Below are 22,075 nucleotides of genomic sequence, written 5' to 3' on the forward strand. Positions count from 1 at the left end.
TTTTGCCCACTTGTTTTGTCAAAAGACGGTATACCCCAATTGAGTGGTCACTAAGGTTTTTGGTGAGTAACGGAGTGACAATTTCCTCGTGTCCTGCGATTGGTTTCCAGGCATATTCGTCGCTAGATCGAGGGTTCAATCTAACCTCGGACGGCTTCACAATAATATCGAGTTGCCTTTCTGTGTTTCGTGAGAAATGAAACTTGGTGCGGCATTGCCATATTAGTTATGTACTCACTAATATGTTGCGAAAGTTGGATACGACACAGGTCTCTTTGCCGACGACGTTCCGCATTACTCGGCCGGACTTGTTCGGGCATTGGGGCTGTGTCTGTTGTTCCGGTGCTATTGTTTAAGACAGTCTTTAATCGGACGCACCCAAATCTCTATTCGGACGCACCCCCCCACATTCAGCCACAGCAGTCTCCGATAATGTCCCGGTCAAATTTGCTGCAAGTGATATCTCCAGTATTTCCACCATACCAACAACTACTTACAGTGCCTGAGTAGTATTTTGCTACCACCCCAGGGTGACTTCCTACCTTAATCCGTTGCAACTACAATGCTATCACCAACCTTTTCCTTTTCCTTCCACTTTTTCTGTCCCTTCGCAAGCAAAATCTTCGTTATTTTATGGTCCTCCTCTACATCTGGAGAATGATGCTGTTTAGCTGGATTATTCCCGCCCCTGTGTCCCTTTGCCTGTTGACGAGTATCTCGAGTTGTGACTCTAGCAGAAACTTTACTCCGTTTTCGCCGAGGCTGTTGTTGGTCTGGTAGGTCGGCTGCGTCTTCCTCGTCAAGAGTTGACCCTAGCTCGAATTGAGAGTAGTTCCGACGTGCTGATCTCTTAACGCCACTTCGTGTTGACCCTTGAGGCGCAAGTTGATGATCGGGAATCGCACGTTCGTTGCCAAATGGTTCGCCATTTTGTGGTCGTCCCTTGGGTATTCCCATCGGAGGACGCTGTACCTGAAGAAGAGGATCGTCAATTTCTCGAGATCGTTTGATGTGCCAAAATGGATCCAAGTCTTCCCTCTTCAGTGGCTTATCTTGATCAGCTAACCTGAGGAGCATGTGAGCACAAGGCAAGCCGTATTGAGCCTTAGTAGAGCCTGTACACGCTAGTAAAGGCTTCTTGGAGATCTGGCCTGATTCCATAAGCCTGTGGATCTCGTTGAGTTGGTCTAGTGCCCAACGAGTGACACTTAAAGGCAGCTGGCCAAGCCACTCTCTTCCTGAGAACTGGTTCCGAATGGTGGTGTTTGCTTGTTGTATTTTGTCTTTATATAGCAGACGTTTATCCACTGTCTGACTAGCTGTGGCCTCTTCGACATCAGGGAGGTCGGACCGAAGGGATAGGTTGTAGGTCTTCAGAGAATGATGGTTTGACTCGGCCGGTGCTGTCGTAATCAAACCGAAGTTCCGATAATGGCGAGTATAGCAGCATGCCCATTCTTTCTTCAAAGGTAAATATGTGCTCTTGAGATAACTCAGAATGCGCTCCTGGTGTTCAAAGGTCTCTTGAAGTTGCCGCCATGCTTGATTGAACTCGTCCTCCGATCTGCTAAATACCATATGTCTCCAGAGGAGGTACAGACCAGCTCGAGTTTTTAATACTCGTTTGGGAACAGGGCCAAGTTTGGAATCCTTCATATCTTTAACGTTGACATTCCCACGTTCCATCTCTTGAATGTCAGCAGTATCTGCATTGTCACTATCGCTATCTGTCTCAGAGCCATCGGTTTTCTTCCACCACTTCTTAATAGATAAGACCACATTGCTGTTGATATGGAAGACACATAGCTGAAGTTGCGCATTAGGAAATATTTGCCGTGCTGCAGCACGCAGCTGGTCGTCCTTATCCGTGATAATAACTTTTGGCGGCGCGATGTTGCCTGCTTGTTGGAATCTCGACAGCTGTTGGAGGAACCACTCATAAGTAGCAACTTGTTCGTTATTAAGAAGGCCATAACAAATTGGCATGGACGTCTTCTCCGACGATACAGTTACGACAGTAACCAAAGGCATTTTATAGCAGTTGGTCTTATATGTAGCGTCAATCTGGAGACATGACGAGAATTGTTGCCACATCTTTCCCCCTTTATGATAAGCCCAAGCGGCATTTCGAAAACGGAACTCATCATGAATCCAGTCTAAGCCCCATATCCAGACTCTCTTCGACTCAGAGAGCGTCCGTACAAAGTCATTGGCGGGGCCGTAGCCTTGACGTTTGGCTTGGTTGACTTTCCATCGCCAGTTATATATATCCGTCCTGCGAATAGCAATCTGAGGCCACTTTTGGCACAGTTGCTTGTGAACGGATCGAGAAGAGATCGTCTTGTCAAGACAAAGATCTTTCAGGAGGTTCATTTGTTCGTCTGTTAACTTTCTCCATTGGTAGTGCTCGGTGAGGCCTTGTGATGGCCCGTGGTCTCGATGAAGGGAGCTGACAACTCTCATGGACCATTCGTAGTTGTTGGCATGGAGGGACTGAACGATAACTTTGAACGGGCAGTTGGCGGCCAACTTCGTTGTATTCGTGTTCCGTATTTTGGCGATTGACTCTCTGGGCTTATAATACCGACTCTTATCACAGACAAGCTCACATTTTATTGTTCTAGTCTTCGCCTTATTCTTTTGACTTCGTATCGTGATGAGGCCCATCCGATTCTGAACACAAAACTCCTTTAGGCTGTCGAGGAGCAACTCAAGAGACTCATAAGTTGTTGTTAGAAGAGAAGAGTCCGATGGAAAGACCGCCTCCCATGGTTCACCATTCCAATCCTCAGATTCATCGATCTCGTTACATTCATCGGAGTCACTAATAGATTCATCTGCTGAGTCGACAGGTAGCGTTTCAGACGGTTCGGGGAAGCCTGGAGGGTGCGCCATAGCCAGCATTAGAAGAGTCTTATCGACGGCTTGTAAAGCTATTGTATTCAATACACTGCGAATTAACATATTTGTCTTAACAGGATTTTATGGCTATATGCAGATTGGCGCTTCTGTTCAAGATCTAGGACTTCTGCATGTCTCGAAGTCCTAGCATCTAGACCGCAGTCCTGTAAGAACTACTGGGACGCTTGCTACCCACTGACAACTGACAGTCGGTGGTTTAGAAGTCAAAGAGGAATTTCTATCACCTCAACAATGCTTAATTGGTTAGTTTTAAGAATGGCGACAATGACAACCAACACTGAACAGTTTCGACGTCGGTTGCTTCAGTCCGCGAAGTCGGAGGCTATGTGGCTTAAGGTACCTTAGGTGTGGCTGAATGTGGGGGGGTGCGTCCGAATAGAGATTTGGGTGCGTCCGATTAAAGACTGTCTTGTTTAAGCTCTATGGAATTCCCTAATTGGTGAGAATGACTCTGAAGCCTCGCGTACATAAATACCCGCTTGACTCAGTTTACTTTCTTGACTGCATTTATTTAGATAGACAAGATTTCGATGCTACCTCGCTGGAATAAAAATTCTGCCCTCAGCCAATACGTGCATAGAAGTGGTAGATTCCTGCCCACTTATGTATAACTGCGAGCATCAACGGTTTTGTGGGTCAAGGTGTTTTTTGAACAGATCTTTCCGGCTTCAAAAGCCAGCACGAGGCATAGCCACATCTTTAAAAACCAGAACACAGCTCTATGTTTTTATACAAGCTCCTAAAGAATGTGAAGATCACTCTGTGATCGCGGCACGTACCACAAGAAGCTTCATTCCTGCCAAAACCATATCTACAAAATGACATCAACAGAGCGCAATGCGAGAAAAAACAAGAAAAGAGACAGAAGTGGTGAAAACTTCAAAAAGAGATGGCGCACAATGCTTAAAGCTGGGTTCGAGGTCCATCGGCGTTACCATGCAGATGTATATGTTTTGGTTCGACGAAAGGGTCAAGTCTACGAGTTTAAATCTACGAGTAAATTCTGGCCAATAGCCCCTGAAGATATTGTAAGAAGCGTGTTAGCAAAGGGACTAGAGAATAAGGCAATACTAACTCAAGGGTCTAGGAGAAATGTTTTCCAGTACCTTTGCAGCTAACTGCTGCGGAGATGGATCCCCAAACTATGTGGACAACAGACTCAATTTCGAAAGTAGATAAAGAGGCGTCGTGGTAGAATGTTCATAATTGCTTGAAAATACTAGCATAGCAGTCAATAAAAAATCATTTGTATGAAGATTGAACCTAGCAAGTTGACTATCGAGATTTACTACAGCAGGTAAGGGGTGAGAGAGAATGCAGTAGCAAACCTCTTAATAGGGCTGTATATTCTATAAAATCCTCTGGCTGGTTAAGTCTTTGACTGTAATACTACTCAGTGGATAGCTATAATGAACTCATAGCCACTGCAATTATTGTGTTGTGCACCTAGAGCTTCCGGTGCGATTCTCTCATTCAACAAAATTTAGTCCGGGAAATGGTTGGGAAACACGATGGTACTTCCAAATTTGCTAACATCCAAAATCGGACTTAACTTGGTAAGGGCTCACAGCGCCGCTTAATGAAAGAGACAGCTACGGAAAGTACAAATCTGCTCCGGACAAATCGAGCATGGGGCAGACCTAGTCAACATTGCAGCCAGAGGTGGAACTCATGTTTAGTGGGACAAACATGGGTCTATAAACACACCATGCCGTATTAATAGCTAAACAAGGGTTATCACTCCACTAGAGCTGTTTGTGGCTGTGTACTCGAATGGCTGGTCAGATCGAGTGAACTGTTGTGTGTACAAGACGCACCTAGCATTTCTATAATGTGTATTGTGGATTCTGCCGCAGTACAAATGTAGTAGCTAGGGACACCATCCACTTTTTCCACAAATGCAGACAAATAAAAACATATACGTAAACTGCAGGACTAGCTAAGGTGTCTATCAGTCCTCGCTAGGAAAGTCTATCGCGTTCACTTCGAGTCATCCGCAACGTGCCTGAGTTATGCGAAAGTTGGCCAGCAAAACCATGTCCGAGTTAAAGCTGTGTACAAATTCTGGTCAACATGTAGACGTAAATTCTTGGTCGGCCAATGCATGAAACTGATTTGAATGGAGCACAAATCCGGTGCTCAGCGGGAAACAGGAGTGCATGTAGTAAATCCTCTTTCAAACCCACATCTAGCGGACCCCGAACGGGAGTGGGACTAGCTGAGCAGCCATATTTGGGCAACTGGCAGGGGTGAGTGTGACTTTACTCCAGCTGATTCTTGCGTGCACACAACTTCTTCAGGGGTTTTCCTAGGCTCCCCACAGGGCAACAAGGAGTGCCTGTCATACCCACACCACCCTTTCAACTTGGTGGAGCTTTGTGTTCACATATAAGGTTCGTACTCCTTCAAGAGGTTCAAGAACCTTCTTTCTTCTTTTGATCCTTTGGGCTATGTAGCTATAGTTCGGGAGAGCCGCTCGATAGGTGAATTTATCACCTTGAGTTGGAAAGCCGTGCGAGGTGAACTTGTCACCTTGTGTACGGAGCGGAGACCTCTCCCAGGTCGCTCGATGGGTGAACTTTTCGCCTTGAGTTGGTAAAGCCGTGCGAGGTGAATTTGTCACCTTGTGTACGGAGCGACAGTATTTCACGCGAGTGGGCCCCTCGTCTAAATTGCAAAGCTACCGCTGTGCAAGCGCACGGAGCGTCAGTGGTGAATTTGGTCACCTAGATGCAAACCTGTATCAGTGGTGAACTTGGTCGCCTAGATATACCCAAACTGGTTCAAGGTGAAATTTGTCACCTTGTTCTTGGGAGGAGCTCATGTTCCGCCAGCAGGTATAGGGTAGGCTACTTTATGAGAGGAGCCGTCGTATGTTCTCTATTTCATGAAAGTACATTCATCCGTAAATCTGCTGATGCGAGGAGCCAGCAGTAATGATCGTCCAGAATGGCATTAAGATTATGATCTGGCTGTGGGGGCAACATGGAGGAACACTAGATTCCCAAGTCAAAGCAGAAAGATGTCTGGACCAACACTCCCAGGATGCTCCCATGGGGAGCATCGTCAATGAGAGATTTCAGAGACCACCTGAAGAGTGCTCCTCACATCCTAAAGCAAGTTGCGGCTCCCAGATGAACCCCAGTTTTGTATTGGTCCATACGTATCTAATGGGGGTGGTGTGTAATGCAGCCTTGAAGTTACAAGGCGCACGAATGGAATTTCAAGTCAAGGGGGTAGCTAATGGCTGCTATCAGGGGAAGACTTCCATGTATCCCCTGTCCAAGGCCCCCTGCCAGTGGATCAAGTGGTTTCTGCAGTCAACGGACTAACTTATGACATTTCTGCTCAGAGGAGCGTTGGGACGCCGTGCTGGGTGATGCATTCATCTTTTTCGCCTTCCCCTCCCTCCTCGTATATAGAAATGGGGAGTTCACTATTCAAGACGCGGCTAAAAGTTACAACACCAGTCTTCTTATTATATATGGATTATCCATTGTTACTGCATCCGCATGATTCGTGAGGAATTCACTCCAGAACCATTCTTTTGGATACCATTATTCCGCAAGCTCTTCTTTTACCCCGTCAGGCTTTCTCATAACCTTGACATACTTCTTCATGTCTATGGAGGCCGATTTGTGCCATTCATTTAACTTGTCAAAGTTGATACAATGCTTGTCAATGGAGCTGTTTGAGGGCAATAAATATTAGCAATTTGACTGGTGCGCATTCCGGAATGACGAATCAGACGTACAAATCAGGGAATGGATACTCCCAGCCTTCCTTCCAGTGTCGCGTCACAAGATTCAAGTTGTTACTACCATTAGAACACTGGTTAGTGGGAACTCAATAATCGTTCTTGCAATAGCACCTCACCTGCATGCTATGTTTTGGAACAGAATATCTACGCAATGATTGATATGTGTTTCCCGGGCTGTGCCTCCATTCCCTGTACTAGCTGAGCATAAAAGTCAGATACTCACATTCCATTGGCTATTGCGTGTACTTGCCTGTGCTTTGGTTGTAGTAAGTGGCATAAGCTGCGCGTCTTAGCCTACGAAGTGTCAGCCACGCATACCAAAGAATATCTCCCTTCAGATTGAATTTCTTTGGTGCCATCAAGTCAAACCATTGAAGAATAAACGCTTACGTGTTCAAGCAATGCAAATTGTGGAATATATCTAACGCTGCAACGTAAGCATTGTCTCCAAGTCCCCAAACATCGTTTTCCAGCTTAGCAACCGTGTCAGGATTGTTGCCCATTTTGAGGATCTGTTCTCGCGTCACTGGAATCGGACGGATAAGCTCAATGTCTTCCCCCCAAATAGAATCCGCGGCCGAGTTTGGAAACTGTCGAGCAATAGACAAGGTGCCAGTGGCATTGACAGTACCATTGATTCGCTTGATGGATGGCTCGAGATCGATCATGTCAAACACGGGACCTAACTATATGGTTAGTAACCAAGAGGTTCTTTTTGCATGATCACATTAGATACAAGGGAAGGAAAATTAAAGCTCACTATAGCTGGATGTGGCTCGGAGCTTAGCGTTTAAGCGCCTGTCGAGGCTAGGGCTCACAACTATAGATGCCATTACGGCGCTTACGGTGAAAAGTGCTAAGTTTGCAACTGATAGGATAGCAAATTTGTTAAAGCCTGTGCTAGAACACTCGAAATCCCCTTTGAATGTGTCATTCTCAGCATCTTTTTCTGTCATATCCTGATGCGTCAGGCCTACGTAGCCGGACCATCGTGGAGAAATGCTTTGGATGCGCATGTTTATTACTTTAGCACCGTTTTGCTTCCGGGAATGCAGCATATATAAAAGGCAAATAATACATCGGATCGAAAGCGTAAAAAGTCCCATCCGATGTTGTTTCTACATTACAAGGCAATTCTGCATGTGATGTCCGAAGTTATGACGCATCAGCAAATGGACTCTCATCTAGATCTAGCTCCGGCAGCCAAAAGTGACTTCACAGTGATACAGTTTCCGCAGGGTCAGATATTGTGCGGTAAGTCTATCCGGTAAATATATGACCTCACGCTAAACGATTGGATATCGAATTATTGTCCCAATAATGTAAAGGTCAGAACTTTACGTCGAGCTGTTTCGGGAATGCATTGTATCCTGTTTCCCCAACATGATTAGTCTCGTCGGCAGATCTCTAAGCTCCTGTGTGATGCAGTGAGTCTTCCACAATCCTACCCATCAAAACCACTCGGTTTGTTTTGCTTACCTCTGTGTGAACCTCTGAAGGCTTAATAGCGACACCGTCGTATTCCGAGGCAACGCCGACGAGTCTGCTGGACAAGTGCTCACGGGCGTCATTGTGCTCAGTCTTCAATCTGCAAGACTCATTGACCATCAAGTTCGCTTACGGTTGTTGGCCATACTGGAAGTTGCGAACGACACTGCTACCATACGGCAGAGGCTACGAGAATGCTTTCTTAGTAACAAGACCAGAACAACAGAGATTGTTTTGGAGCATCTCGGGTCCCGCCAACTCCACTCAAACCCCCTGTCGTCAGCTGGACATTACAGATATCCTTTCGAGCTTTCACTCCCAAGCGATTTAGCAGAAAGTGTTCAAGGTGTACCTGAAGTATCTTTGAAATATCGTGTCGATGCGACTATTTTAAGTCAAGGGCGGCCAATCCTTTACGCTCGCAAGGCCCTTCGCATCATTCGCACCCCCGCATTAGACGCTCTTGAACCACTGCAAGGCGTAGTAGGTGAAAGTATCTTGGCTGACAGGCTCAGGCACGATGTTAGTATATTTCCAAAAGCGGTAAGCTTTGGCGGAAACATCCAACTAAAACTGCGTGCTTGCCCGCTGGTGACGGGACTAAAACTCAGAGACATTAAGGCAAGAGTAGTAGAAATTCGAGAGTTCTTAACGCAGGAAAATCGCAGTAAAGAAGTCCGCAAATGCATTGCAGAAGTTTTGAAGACTGCACTAGGTCAGAAGGCAAAACGCCGAGACATGGAGCTGGGCTCGGATAGGGATGACTGGGCGTTAAGCATAGAATTATCACTTCCTAGGAGGATTGGAGACTGTATTCCAGATCTTTCGCATAGTAGAATGCGAGCTCATCATAGAGTTGAGACTATATTCGCTGTGATAGATCTGGATGGAAAAGTTTTTAAGGCAAGTGGCTTGCAATAAAATCACCTCCCGCGCATTGCTAACGAACTCCTTAGATCTGCACCACGATACCTATAACGGTATATATGCCTCTTGATGCCACTTTTAATGCTGATGGAGTTATTCTGACTCCTAGGATGGCTGCTAGAAGTACCCAGCCTGCTAGTTCTATTGCTCCGCCGGTGTATTAAGATTGCTTAACCTCTTAGCACTATAACCTCTTAGCACTATTGTAATTTAATCTAGAGGCGGAATAAGCACTTTTAACTACTTCAAACAATTAGAGGTTTCCAAGCCGGCATCCTCATAAATATCACCCATTGGATAATAAGAAAAGTAGAACGCTCAGGCTACTTTCCCAAAGTAATTTGAAGATGACCGCCGTTACTCCAGCCCTGGCATCCACCTGACGGGTCAGTACCATACGTTCCGTACGTAGCACCAGGCTGGCTACCCGGCTGACAGTTCAGCAACTCGTAACTGCCAGACTTGCTACACGTATTTCCAGATTTGCAGACAAATACGCATGTGTCCATGTCGGAGACGCATCCTTCGGGAGTCTGAACGCCCATTCTGGTACCCGACATATTCACCTCCCTCGAGATATTAACCGTTGCATTCTCTCCAGTTGTGAATTCCCCCCAGGTGTTGTCAATCTGGCCATACTGACTAAGAGGAGTTTGTCTGTTTACCAGTGCCGACCACGCACCAGAAATGCCACTTGCAAGACTTACGGTTACAGTATCGTCTTGGTTTGGGAGAGAATAGGAGATTTCTGGATAGCGCACGTTCATGAAGCTGGACTGGTAGTCGATTGGTGCGAAAACCCAAAGAATGACAATTACCGGGGATTCGGCATGGTTAGTAAACGTAAAAGTGTTAGGACCATCGTCACTAAGTCGGATATAACCATTGTGACTATTAATGGAATGAATATTGCCTCCTTGGCCGGCCATGCCAATGCTAGACATGTATTGACAGTCAACTTCGCTCAGACCAAAGGCGAGGTTGCCGCAGTCAATTTTTCGCTTTCCGATTGTATTTTCGCTTAAACTTTATGCTTCATCAGTATTTGATGACACAGCCAACAAGCCACCGCACGGAGATGTACATAGAATAATTTGTAGCGCTGACAATAGGAAGCAATAACGCACTCGTGATACTAAGTGCGACTGTTACCATTGGCCGCAAAGCAGGTCTTACAAGCGCACCGCGATGTGAAGATACAATCATTATATTCATGTGAGAGTTATGGACCGTTAATGGGTGTTCAAAGAAACAACCCGTCGTGTAGACTTTAACGGACGGCTAACGGGGGCAAACAAGCTTACGGAGAACGACGTACTATATATTCCCCGCACAAATGTGATAGTAGCCGTATATGGCCTTCAGGCGCATTAATACCACCAGTCGTTTTTTGACTTTTCCGTTGACCGTGAACTTGTTTCGTACAGTTTTGACTGCTCTGCTGTACTTCGTAAGTAGAGGCCAAACTCACATTTGGCACTTTCTCGACTTTGCCGCTTTATTATCTCGCGCAAAAGCTGCTTTCTCTACAGAAACTTGTGCTGTTCATGTTGTCTGCGCCAACACCCTCGTTTGAACTAGCAAGAGAAGATATTCCACAACAAAGCTTTGTAATTCTATGTATCACCCAAATCCAGCTTTGGCAGATATGAGAAGGCTTTGAATGCACGCTATATTGACAAACGAGAGGAGTGTTTAGAGATAAGAAGCATTAACAGAAGAGGAAGCAGTATGTTTGTGTACTACCTGAGTGGACAGGTTCAGCATCAGCCGCCAATCTGCTCCTCAGATATGAGCAAAACACTTGTGGCCACTGAGCCTAAATTCGCTGAACAAACAAACCTTGAGACACAGCAGACGAAGTGGAATCGTTCTTTTAAAGTATAGGAACACTTAAACATCTTATTCGAAATGCGTCTCACTTTATTGCTTTCCATTGCTGCTATTGCAGTTGCTCTGCCACAGTCGCCTAAAATCATGACCCCTTCTGTTGCTAAGCGATTGCCTTATACAGACACCGATAAGGAGGTGGCAAAACGTTATACAGACACCGACAAGGAGGTTGCTTGATAGGAATGGCAGCTGCATACATCCGAATTTGGTGGTGCTAGTTTTTGTCCCTTAGTCCAAGTTGCTTTTGGAGCCATATTTAGTTTTGACTATTGAAAGATTGAGAAACCACTGCGCATAATGTTTTATGTAGTACTCTGTTCTGTGAATATATAATACTTGCGGTATGATACTAGATCCTTCGTTATGAATGTGGCTTTTCTGATCCGCTTATCGAGTTCTTCGTCCACTATAATTCGGTGATGCGCGGTGAAGGTTTTGATAAGCAGACACCGACAACTCGACTTCTACCATTGCTTAGCGACGGAGGTGTCGAGGAAAGCCATAAAACTAAAAAGTGAGGCTCGTATACAACACTTCAGTACATTGTTTCTGCTTATTTGGATCGTCCTTTCTGCTCCAAAACTGGCGTAAATAGTACGAGAATATAATCTCATTGCTACGCACTTAGCTACCGGTGCCCAAATTTTCATGTCTCTACCCATCCACGGTGTTCTGCTGCACATGATGTATAGAAGCGTATTTCTTGCCCTTTTCCCTCTCGTTCAGGGCCTTTCTCAAGTAAGCGTGGTGAATCGATGCAAATTTTCCGTGTTTCTCGCGTCTGTTCAACGAGATGTGTCCCCTATTATGCAATTAGGTCCAGGCAAGACTTACCAAGAAACATATCGACCTGTTGTAAATGGCACAGGAGTGTCAATAAAGATTGCTAGCAACTCCAGAATTGGTGAAGAGACTGATGGAGGCAGAAGCTCTGCTATATTTAATGTCAGTCCGATTACTCAACTCGAATACTCTTACGTCCCTGAAGGTGTTCCGGACCTATTTTACGACATTTCCGCTATAAATGACGTCCATAGAAGGCAATTTTGCCAGTATGGGTATGAGCTTCACACTACCTCCAGTAGCTGTGACTCAGTGGTTTGTCCTCCACGATGTGATGCGTTTTGTCCATCAGTTTACAACCTTCCTGATGATAATTGGGCCACTAGAGGGTGTAAAAGTAATTTTGGACTCGAGTTAGTGCTGTGTAGTTCAAATTCGGGCGTGGCTTAACCACACATGTAGCCTGAAGCGCACGTCAAATAACTGCTACGGGAGACAGCTAGAAATATTAAAATTTAGTCGAGAACCCGCCTTTTAAGAGCCCATTTCACTCGTATAAATAGCATATATAATTTAGAAGATGGCAGCAGTTAAATATTAGTTAGAAAAATGCCATACTCTTATTGATCTATCCTATCACTAGACTTATCATACACACTATCGCCACAACTAACGCGCTCGCTTGGTTTCTTGCGCCCAGACTTATGTACGCAGAAGTAGGAACTGGTGGTGTCCATGTGCTCATCAAGAACAGCCCTGAACCCCTCATTGTGGTGGTATTTACTCCTCCATCAAAACTGCTGTTAAAGGTCGAGAGAGGGGACATATAACTTACTGATGGATGGCTAGATACGGATACTATGGTGTTAGTCATGTTAGCAAGACCGTCGTGTCGAAGGGTAGAATTAAGCCCGTAAAAGGAGGCGCCAGTAGATAAAGGGCCTTGCGTATGGATGTCTAGGGATGTGCTAGTAGTGTTCTTGTGCATATTGACCGAAGAACTACTAGATGCAATACGAGCCGTTGTAGAAGTCCGGTTTTTGCAAATTGTTATTGTTTCAATAGTCGTCGACGTTCTTGTAATTGTTGTCCACGGCGCGTCTGCCGTGGTTGTACAGGTGACTGTACAATTTGGCACCATGTTGGTTGGTGCAGATTGCTGAAACCGAGGAAGGTGGGTTTATATTGAGGTTGGCGCAGCCGTAATATGCTCCGAGTCTGGCATTACGAGCGCCAGACCTGTCGCTTTCCACCGCCTTTTATTTCTCTGCCGCATTTATAGACACAACTGTTCCTGCAACCTTGGTCGAAAACAGAATTTTGTTTCATTCTGTTCAGACTTGACGGCCGGACCGCCAAACTATACCATTGTGATGGTAGACCACGGTGACGTTGCTCCTCGTCGTGGAGATGAGATTCAATGCCCTTGGTCTTCCACAGTCTTGTTGCTAGATGTTCTCTATACATTTCGTGCATCCGTAGGAGTGTTCTATGGCGTTCTTGCAGAAAGTCAAGACAAGTACGGCTGGCCGTTAGGCTTGGTTGGGCCACTCTGGGTGCTCAGCCATAGAAGTAAGCTACGTGTGTGGCACGACATACAACAGTGGCCCCAGTCAACGGAGCAGTTTGAGTCTGATATTGAGAGAGTAATTGGCCATTATGAAGCCGAAAATGGCGACGTTTACTATGCAATTCAATGGAAAGGCTACATCTGTCCGACATGGGAACTAGAGGAGAAACTGGCTGACAAAACCAGGATCACGTCTTACTGTCTGGCGCTCTCAGAAAGTGAATAATTTTTGTTTAGTAGGTACAATAGGTAGTTATTAGCAACTGAATAGTTATTATTAATAATATTTCTGCTATTTATTAATATTTTCGTGCTCAAAATCGCCTTCTTGAACCCACTGTTAAATACTCTATGTAGGAAATTGTCCGAAGCTTTAGACTTTGACATGGCTGCACGTAGGAAAGTTATGTTAATTTGCAACCAAAAAAAAAAAAATCGATATCATGCTATATGAATTATTAAACACTTAAGTTTTTATTTCTTTATTTACTTCTTTCTTACAAAATTAATGTAACAACTAAAACATAGCGCTCTGCGCTCTTCCGTGTAGAATAATGATCCATAAGCTGAAAATGGTGAGCATTTTTTAGTAGCTGAAATCAGTTTTTTTACACAGGCTAGCGACTAATTTTATACTAGGATCCTCCTTATTTCCCAATAACAGTATTCCTACAATCACCTTGCTCAACCCACTGATCGCCTCGTTATTTTAGTCTCAGAGGTCCCATGCAGGGGTATTTCCGTAGAAACAGGCTCATTTAAGGGAACATAGTCTAGCTCGTGTAGATCCAGGTTCTTTCGGGATCTCGAGACGATCTGTACTATCTTATCCCTTACCGCGTTCTCGGCAGAAACCAGCATTAAAGTTCGCCCACCATGCTCGTTTTGGTCATTATCACTGATGACGCAGCTTTGTTCCAAAAGCTGAAACCTCACCTCATTTTCAAAATTCACCGGCTGCTCTATTAGTTGTTGCAAGTCGGGGACGTGTGGAAGTATTGTCGCGCGGCCTAGCTGGCTCGGCCGGTGCTCCGACTCGTCACAGATGAAAACTCTTATTCTCTGCTCTAATTAGCCATGATACCCTAATTTTTCGAATGTTGCTTTAACAAAAATATTGACAGACCTCGTCTCCTTTAAGCAATTGTACATTCACCGCGTCTCGTACGACGATAGCTGTATAGAGTTAGTGTTAGTAAGACTGGAGTTCGCACGAAACCTACAAAGCTTCTTAGTTATATAAACCAAAACAATCCTACTCGTTGCACTCCGTGAGCGATTCGTACGGACCATGTCCTCGATGTAACTAAACATGGGCCAAATGCCCATTCCTGTCGAGACCATAATCACGGTATTCGCCGAAGTGTGTTTTATGGGTGTTCCATGCGGCCCACTGAAGAAGGCCAAACGCTCCACAGTTGCACTTTCGTGGCAACTCTGGAGAAGGTTCATTGTAAACCCCTTTCTAGCTTGGATAAAGAAATCCAATTCCATCTGTCCCGTCTTAGGATGCCAGGTTGAAGTTGCAATTGTGAACGGGTGCATTGACCAGAGCTGGACGCGGGGAAGCCAAATGTTCATGTACTGGCCTGGTCCAACTTTTAATTGTCTTGAGGTTCGCAGCCGCATGTGAACTACCCCATCTAAGGTTGAGACCCGTGCTAAGAATGCCCGTGGCCATGAATTACCTAAGGTCTTGTTTCTGTATATTACGCGCGAAAAAATAAACAAATTCAAAGTGCACGCCATAATAAGATATATGTAAAAAGGTAGTGTACTCAAATGAGAAATGGAGAGCAGGTGCCAAGCTACACCAACTACCAGCAATAAAGCAGAAAACTGATGAGCCCTAAAGAAGACCTCATAAGACAGTTTCTTGACGATGGATGCAATCAGAATTAAAGTGATGGAAACTATAATCTGCAGTTGTTATTTTAGTTCTCACTATGTTTCGATTAGAATATAACTTACCATGATCTTATCGATATCTGGCGAGCCGATCAAGCGGATAGAAGGCTTGACCGCAAATTTGACCGTGGCGTGAAATACGCAAAGACAGATTGACATGGCACCTGTAGCTCGGTGCACGGCAGTGAAGCTTCGAGCGGAGGTGTTGACCAGATCAGCCATAGCAAACAGGCTGGGTGCGATGAACAACGGAAGCAAGTTCGCTATGGCAAGGTAAGCCGCTTGAGATGCAGCTTCATCCAAGGAGGAAACAGCGACCAGCTTTGTACTCGAGTTTCCTCGTTGCCAAACAGAGCATAAACATACTAGATTGACTCCAACGTAGGAAATATGAAGTAACACACTCCGAAGACTCCAGGGGCCTATCAGTGCATGCCTTTTGACTACATTGTGAAGGAGGAAGTTTCTCCCAGCCACTGCCCACGTCTTAAGTCTCGCATTGGGAATCACAGAGTTGGTCAAACAAAGAAGAAAAACAGTCAAGAGACAAAGAATATATATCTGATACAATTCCGGGACTGGCATATCAAATTAAGCACCAAAAGTGTTTAAAAGCCCTTCGTCCAGGTTTTCGACTTTTAACTTACTTAACTTTTCTTACCTCGGCCAAATTTGGCTCCCATCATCAGAAGGTATCACTAAGGGACTTACTGAGTGCATTGGCGAGAACTAACCGCAACTCAAATATTCAACTACGTCGACTATCTACCCAACCTCTCATGGCCTCGAATTTGGCCATGGACTCTGTGAATTTTCAATGTGCTTTACCAAATAGAGCTCACGGAAGTTACTGTAGAACGAGGAGCAAAACACTTACAAAACTTTTTGTATCACAGAAGCTTTATTGAACTCGACATTTTGCATACAGTTAATACTTGTATTGACACTGCTTTTCTAGCTCCTTGGCCTACACTAGCTCTTTCCGGGTTCCTCTGAAACAACCTTGTAACGCCGCGTACTATTCACCTCAGCCAAAGCAAAAAGCCCCACAAGTGACTCTTTTGTCCAGCAAGAGCTTAAAACACCCTCCTGTTCTTACTGTGAGCTAAGATCAAGGGTGCAAAAGTCAGGCCGCTTACCTCGCGGAGTTTGACTGCAGAGTCGGATGATGCGGCCATGTCAACAAAATTGTGGAAACTTTGCCATTGACGTTGATTTTCGATTTTCGGATCATCTTTATACATTAGCCTTAGTGTGATTTTGTGCATAGCCCTTGCGTTTAACACGCCAATCTCAGGTGTCATTTCTTGAAAGTATTCTTGATTTGCTGGTAAACATTAGCCGATTGACGTAATCTTAAGTTGCACAAGGAGAGCATACCAAGTTTAACATGACCTTGAAGGTTTGCAAAGATCGTATGGCAGTCCAGCCGCCCATGCCCTAAATTGTGCTTCGCAAGAAACACTAAGCCGTCTAAAATCTGACAACTACTTAGCTCATAATTACCATGTGTCATTTCCGGAGCATACTTGTACCAGGATGGCGACCATTTCGGAGTTTGTCGGATAAATAGCACACTGCACGACATGGTTGAGGTTAATTTGCATTTCCTCCAGGAAAATATAGTGAAGACTCGAAACATCGAAAACGCCCACGACCTCAACAATCCTGGGTTCAGCGTTAGAATCGCGACCGATGGCAAACCGAGCCAAAGCTTCCGCTGTCAAATCCAGCTTTCGCAAATGGGCACGGCGGCCGTTAGAAACCGCCAATGTTAGCTCTCTGTCCGAAAGGTAGTAGATTTCTTTAGAGTTGCGCCAAGTCTGACTGGCACCCTTTCCCATCCGATCCCGAACTGCCACAAGGTTGCCGTTACTGTGTCTCCCGGGCTCAGGTCCAGCGGTCCGTGGCTGGCCGTAGGTGGGGCTCGGTGCTGGCTTTCCCGCAGACACTGAATCTGTAGAGTTTTCTCCCACATAACCTTCGCCGAGTTGTGTGCACCGACGTTTATTCATGGCGAGTTGAAGCAACTGTACTGCTTCACTAGTCACCAGATCTCAAGCTCTATATTTGTCCAAGTTGCCTAAGGACCTACCCAAAACTCAGCCAAGAGAAGCAAGTGTCGAAGTTTTGAGACGGAAGCAATGCTCCGAACCAATAGTGTTCGACTTTGCAATGGAACCAAAAATCAGAAACAAACAGTGCTTTAATATTAATAACAAAAAACACTAAGATGCAAATAGAATAACTCCTGTAAATACTTTAATCCACGACGGTTAGTAAAGGACCATCGTCGTTTGATCTGTTATACATCTGACCCTATGACAAGCAACCACACCAAATCTTTTACTTGCGCCAGGAACTGGCTGTTTCCACTCAGTTGGAGCAGATTTTGGATGAGTTGCTACAGTTACTTTTGTGGGGAAAATACCCATTATGGACGTTGTATAACCCGACAAGCACCGCCAGCCCACTAGACGATGGCAAACGAACAACGAGCGCTTTTCAACAGGTCGCTGTGCGCCTAGTGGTGGAAGCTTTAATGCTATGTAGCCATCCCATGAAGGTGAAACGTTGAGGCATCGCCTTACGGTGTTTTATTCTATCAACCGGGCATGACATTGGAATACTAGAGCACAAGTGATTTAAAGCAACTACGTAAGCATATATATGCATGAGCATCAGCAGAATGAAACGAACAAAGTCAGATCTGCTCGATGTAGCAGTAATTATTCAGCATATAAGTGCATTGCTCTATCTGCCAAAAAGTCGAGATCCAACTCTTCTTCTCGTTTACTTACCAGCAAAACAGCATTAATTCCAGAATTTTGTGCACTCTTCCAACAATCGCTTATGGCGATAGTACTCAATTCGACCGTGTGCTTCCTATGGTTCCAAAACACTTGGATCAAATAATACTTCCGAAATAGCTCGGTAGCTACATCGCGGACCTTGTCTTTATTGGCGCCTTGAAGTTTTTCCACATCTCTCCATCCGTATCCTTTATGTTCCTTGAAGCAAATGCATTCGGTCCCTTCCGTTTCCACCTTTCGCTTTGCTAGGGGACTTGTTTCATCCTGCTGGATGATTTGGTCGGCAATGTGCATCTGAATATCATCGTACTGCTCCTGGTTTACCTGAGCAACAACGTTCTCTCTGCAGGGACTCTGTGCTGTCTCTGTTGGGAGAGCACCAAGTTGGGCCACTCCCAAGTCTATTGGGGGAAACAATGGTAAGGTCGCGGTAGCAGAACGGAAGAATGCCAAACACAGTCCCCTCAGCCGGTTGAAAGTACTCATATGAATTCCTGGAGTAGCATCGTTATTAAAGTTGTCCCAACTCAAGTAGAATTGATCACTTTCGAAGGACTCTACATCTGGATAACCAGATCTGTATAAAACGCTTTCTTCTTGGACGAAATTTGGTGAGGATGAACTGGCTAGCATCAAGCTATTGTGGCGAGGTTCCGTCGTGGAGTCACTTAAAGGGTTTGCAAGGTTCGACAACCTCACAGATTTGAACCCTAGCTGTTGGGCTGAAGTTGACATGAACTGTAAAATAATTCTATCAGGCGAGCCGGGTCTGGGTTTTTCTCGCAGCTGCCTTTTCGCTCGATTAGGCGGTGGTTGCGTCTTCGAGTAAAATCGTAATACGATAAGCCAAATATCAGCCTGCCTATCTGGAAAACAATTTTTATCTCCAAAGTATGATCGCCGAAGGGCCGACGTGAATGTTTCATGTTGTTTCCTGTCAAACAGATTGCTCATCGATCGTGAACAATCCTCCAGAATTTTAATATCGTCAAAAAACGAATCCAGGGATGGAATAGCGAATGGAAGTTGTGTCAGCCTTCGTTTCAAGTCATTTCGCCACGACGCATCATATTGTTCAAAGATTTCAGCTCTATCGATCAAGTTGACTATGTTCTGCCTGTCTTCTGTTGAATATCTTGGACATTTGTTTTCCAATGCTTGTACGGTTTTGGTCTCGATGGTGGCGGGACCAGCTATGAAGTCCCATGTACTTCTTATGAGCTCCAAATATGCGACAATCTGCTATACAACCCGTAAGATAAGACAAATAATAAAGTATTAAGACGCCAAGGGAAAGATATTTACTCACCTCGTTACACTTTACGTAGATCACTTTATGTACAAGCTTCGGCCAGTATCCAGCTCGCAGCCCGGGAGCAGAAAGGACTTTGTCTAGTGCTTCAGCAATGTCGAGGTGTTCATTGTCGAGGAGCTTTTTAGCATATGTTTGACCGTGAAACGACGAAATTTGATCAAAGTGTAGGTCCGCTTCGTCTGTGTTGCCTTTCAAAAAAGCTTGGCGACCTGTCCAGTAGCAGTCTATATCTTTTTGACGGGTTTGCCAGCGTCTTTTGTCCCCTTTATTTTCTCGTGGCATCTTGAGTATGTTGAATCATACAACTCACAGGTACTATACTGATTCGAGCATGGGTGAAACCATTACATTTAGAAGGCGAATAATATGTCGCTGGCTTCTTTATATAACATTTAATGGCGAGGTAAATTCTGGACACCATCCCCTACATTGTATCGGAGGTTACCCCAACGTAGGCTCCCTGCAGGCTACTCCGCAACGTATATTTCGCATTGAGTCGACCATGAGAATAGCTTTTTACTTCTCGGTGACTACCATGCCTGTGAAAAATACGATTCCTTGACTCGTAAAATCAGTCATTGTTACTTCTGGAGCATCTGTCTGGATTTAGTAGCATTCTCGAACGACATATTTACTTTCTCGTGTGATATAGACTCATACAGCATTGGCGCACTTTGTATTGTGTAAGAAGTCGTACGATAACCTCTCCTAGGATTGTACTACGTCGTTAAAAATTGAATGACTCTACATTAATATACCAAGCTAGTGAAATGTAGACTACAGATTGAAGCCAATGGTATTCCTTTTCTAGGATACTAGGGGAGATACTTCCAGGATCAACATTGTCAATTGTAAGAGACCACTCTTGGGACAGATCAGAACCGATTTTGGACGTTGCAGGCATCAGTACTCTTGGGATCAGCTCTTCCGGGCTTAACTCGCGTTAGTTTTAATTACTCCTGGGATTAGCTGGCGACGTGATCTCTATTCCTGGGTCCCGGATTAGCTCACGTCCTATTTTGAATGGGATCTCTACTCCTGGGATCATTAGGAGATGGCGTTTACTAATCCCAGGAGTTAAATCCTAGTAGTATAGATCTAAAATAGGCATTTGCTAATCCTAGGAGTATAGATCCTAGGAGTACAATTTCGAAATAGAACGCAAGTATTGTCCTGGGATTAGTAAACGCGCATTTTACATCTATACTTCCAGGATTTAACTCCTGGGACCTGTACTCCTGGGACCTGTACTCCTAGGATTAGAAAATGCCTATTTTTGGATCTATACTCCTAGGATCTCTGCTCCTAGGATTAGCAAATGCCTATTTTTAGATCTATACTCCTGGGATCTATACTCCTGGGATTTGTACTCCTGGGATCTGTACTCCTGGGATCTGTACTCCTGGGATCTGTACTCCTGGGATCTGTACTCCTGGGATTAGTAAACGCCTATTTTGGATCTATACTCCTGGGATTTGTACTCCTGGGATCTGTACTCCTGGGATTTGTACTCCTGGGATCTGTACTCCTGGGACCTGTACTCCTGGGATCTGTACTCCTGGGATTAGTACACGCCTATTTTGGATCTATACTCCTGGGATTTGTACTCCTGGGACCTGTACTCCTGGGATTTATACTCCTGGGATCTGTACTCCTGGGATTAGCAAATGCCTATTTTTAGATCTGTACTCCTGGGATTAGTGAACGCCTATTTTGGATCTATACTCCTGGGATCTATACTCCTAGGATTAGTTAGCGACTAATTTTGGATCTATACTTCTAGGAGTAACGTCGCTTTTGGATCTTTGCTCCTGGGACAAACCAGCATCTATTTCCGACCTCTGGTCCTTCCTGGGATGCGTACTTCAAGAACCGGCTAGGGTCCAGTTTGGGGGCTATACTTCAAGATCAGCTGGCGACCAATTTGGGATCCCTGCTCCCAGGATCGAGCGGCGTCTGATGGTATTGCTTCCGATACGCACCTGACTCAATTTGTAGAGTCTCGGGAGCTACAGTATTATTAATACAGTATAAAAATATAGCAAAGGAATCCGACTCTTCTTTCGGTTCCCCGAGAGCCACGTTACCCAAAGCCAGTACTGTACTGGACGCATGTTTTAATTCTTATAGATCAGACCGGTACCGGTACTGCAAACAATCTATATCTCGCATTCGTTAGTGACTCAAAGAAAATATAAACGACTATAACTAAACAGACTAGACAATACTAACATACAATAAGCGTGACGTAATCAGTGAAAACTGTAGAACTCCGGTGTTTCAAATCCAAGTAATTAGTCCATACTACCAGGGTTACGAGACTTGGAAGCACATTAAAAAACTCAGCTTATGGATACTAGTCAGCTGGATAGGCCGGGTGAGCATTATCATTGTAATGCAAGCTTGACTCGTCGAAGGAGCGTTCAGAATTATTATAATACTGCTACATCTTAATGGCTGAAACAAATATTTCTGCACCCACTTCAATGGTAGAGATTTTGACGAATTCTTAACGGTGAGCTGAGAAGCCAACCGTATTGTTAGATTGCCAGGGTTCTTATAAATTTCAAGAAGCATAATTTGACCCAGTGAGCCATAGAAAGATAGACAAAGAGACAACTGCCCCTAAACATGATTTCAAATGCTTTGCGATCAATTGTGCGGCTTGTTGCCGGAATCTGCCCCTGAGAGGTTTA

At 44.8% G+C, this 22,075-nt stretch overlaps 7 protein-coding genes across 7 annotated transcripts; 3 read left to right on the plus strand and 4 right to left on the minus strand.

Annotated features, from left to right (window-relative positions):
* Window positions 1-543: 543 nt before the first annotated feature.
* VFPPC_17466 (transposase) lies at window positions 544-2,964 on the minus strand (the record flags this gene model as incomplete). Its single annotated transcript, XM_022429172.1, has 1 exon — window positions 544-2,964. One exon carries the CDS (start codon window positions 2,962-2,964, stop codon window positions 544-546), a length of 2,421 nt encoding a protein of 806 aa, XP_022285801.1.
* Window positions 2,965-6,479: 3,515 nt separating this feature from the next.
* On the minus strand, window positions 6,480-7,698 carry VFPPC_03943 (hypothetical protein; the record flags this gene model as incomplete). Its single annotated transcript, XM_018283381.1, has 5 exons — window positions 6,480-6,609; window positions 6,677-6,739; window positions 6,929-6,976; window positions 7,073-7,364; window positions 7,443-7,698. 5 exons carry the CDS (start codon window positions 7,696-7,698, stop codon window positions 6,480-6,482), a joined length of 789 nt encoding a protein of 262 aa, XP_018137729.1.
* Window positions 7,699-8,065: 367 nt separating this feature from the next.
* VFPPC_03944 (arrestin domain-containing protein) lies at window positions 8,066-9,261 on the plus strand (the record flags this gene model as incomplete). The annotated part of the gene is made up of 3 exons (XM_022428365.1): window positions 8,066-8,106; window positions 8,182-9,073; window positions 9,127-9,261. The coding sequence occupies 3 exons, from the start codon at window positions 8,066-8,068 to the stop codon at window positions 9,259-9,261; spliced, it is 1,068 nt and encodes a 355-aa protein (XP_022284043.1).
* Window positions 9,262-11,409: 2,148 nt separating this feature from the next.
* On the plus strand, window positions 11,410-12,223 carry VFPPC_17465 (hypothetical protein; the record flags this gene model as incomplete). Its single annotated transcript, XM_022429171.1, has 2 exons — window positions 11,410-11,488; window positions 11,619-12,223. The coding sequence occupies 2 exons, from the start codon at window positions 11,410-11,412 to the stop codon at window positions 12,221-12,223; spliced, it is 684 nt and encodes a 227-aa protein (XP_022285802.1).
* Window positions 12,224-12,401: 178 nt separating this feature from the next.
* VFPPC_17464 (hypothetical protein) lies at window positions 12,402-12,914 on the minus strand (the record flags this gene model as incomplete). The annotated part of the gene is made up of 1 exon (XM_022429170.1): window positions 12,402-12,914. The coding sequence occupies one exon, from the start codon at window positions 12,912-12,914 to the stop codon at window positions 12,402-12,404; it is 513 nt and encodes a 170-aa protein (XP_022285803.1).
* Window positions 12,915-13,146: 232 nt separating this feature from the next.
* Window positions 13,147-13,569, plus strand: VFPPC_17463 (hypothetical protein; the record flags this gene model as incomplete). The annotated part of the gene is made up of 1 exon (XM_022429169.1): window positions 13,147-13,569. One exon carries the CDS (start codon window positions 13,147-13,149, stop codon window positions 13,567-13,569), a length of 423 nt encoding a protein of 140 aa, XP_022285804.1.
* A 2,654-nt stretch (window positions 13,570-16,223) lies between these two features.
* On the minus strand, window positions 16,224-17,266 carry VFPPC_17462 (serine/threonine protein kinase; the record flags this gene model as incomplete). The annotated part of the gene is made up of 4 exons (XM_018294608.2): window positions 16,224-16,340; window positions 16,391-16,578; window positions 16,632-16,731; window positions 16,781-17,266. The coding sequence occupies 4 exons, from the start codon at window positions 17,264-17,266 to the stop codon at window positions 16,224-16,226; spliced, it is 891 nt and encodes a 296-aa protein (XP_018137731.2).
* Between the last annotated feature and the right edge of the window lie 4,809 nt (window positions 17,267-22,075).

Source organism: Pochonia chlamydosporia, chromosome 2 (genome assembly GCF_001653235.2).
Source record: "Pochonia chlamydosporia 170 chromosome 2, whole genome shotgun sequence".
NCBI lineage: Eukaryota > Fungi > Ascomycota > Sordariomycetes > Hypocreales > Clavicipitaceae > Pochonia > Pochonia chlamydosporia.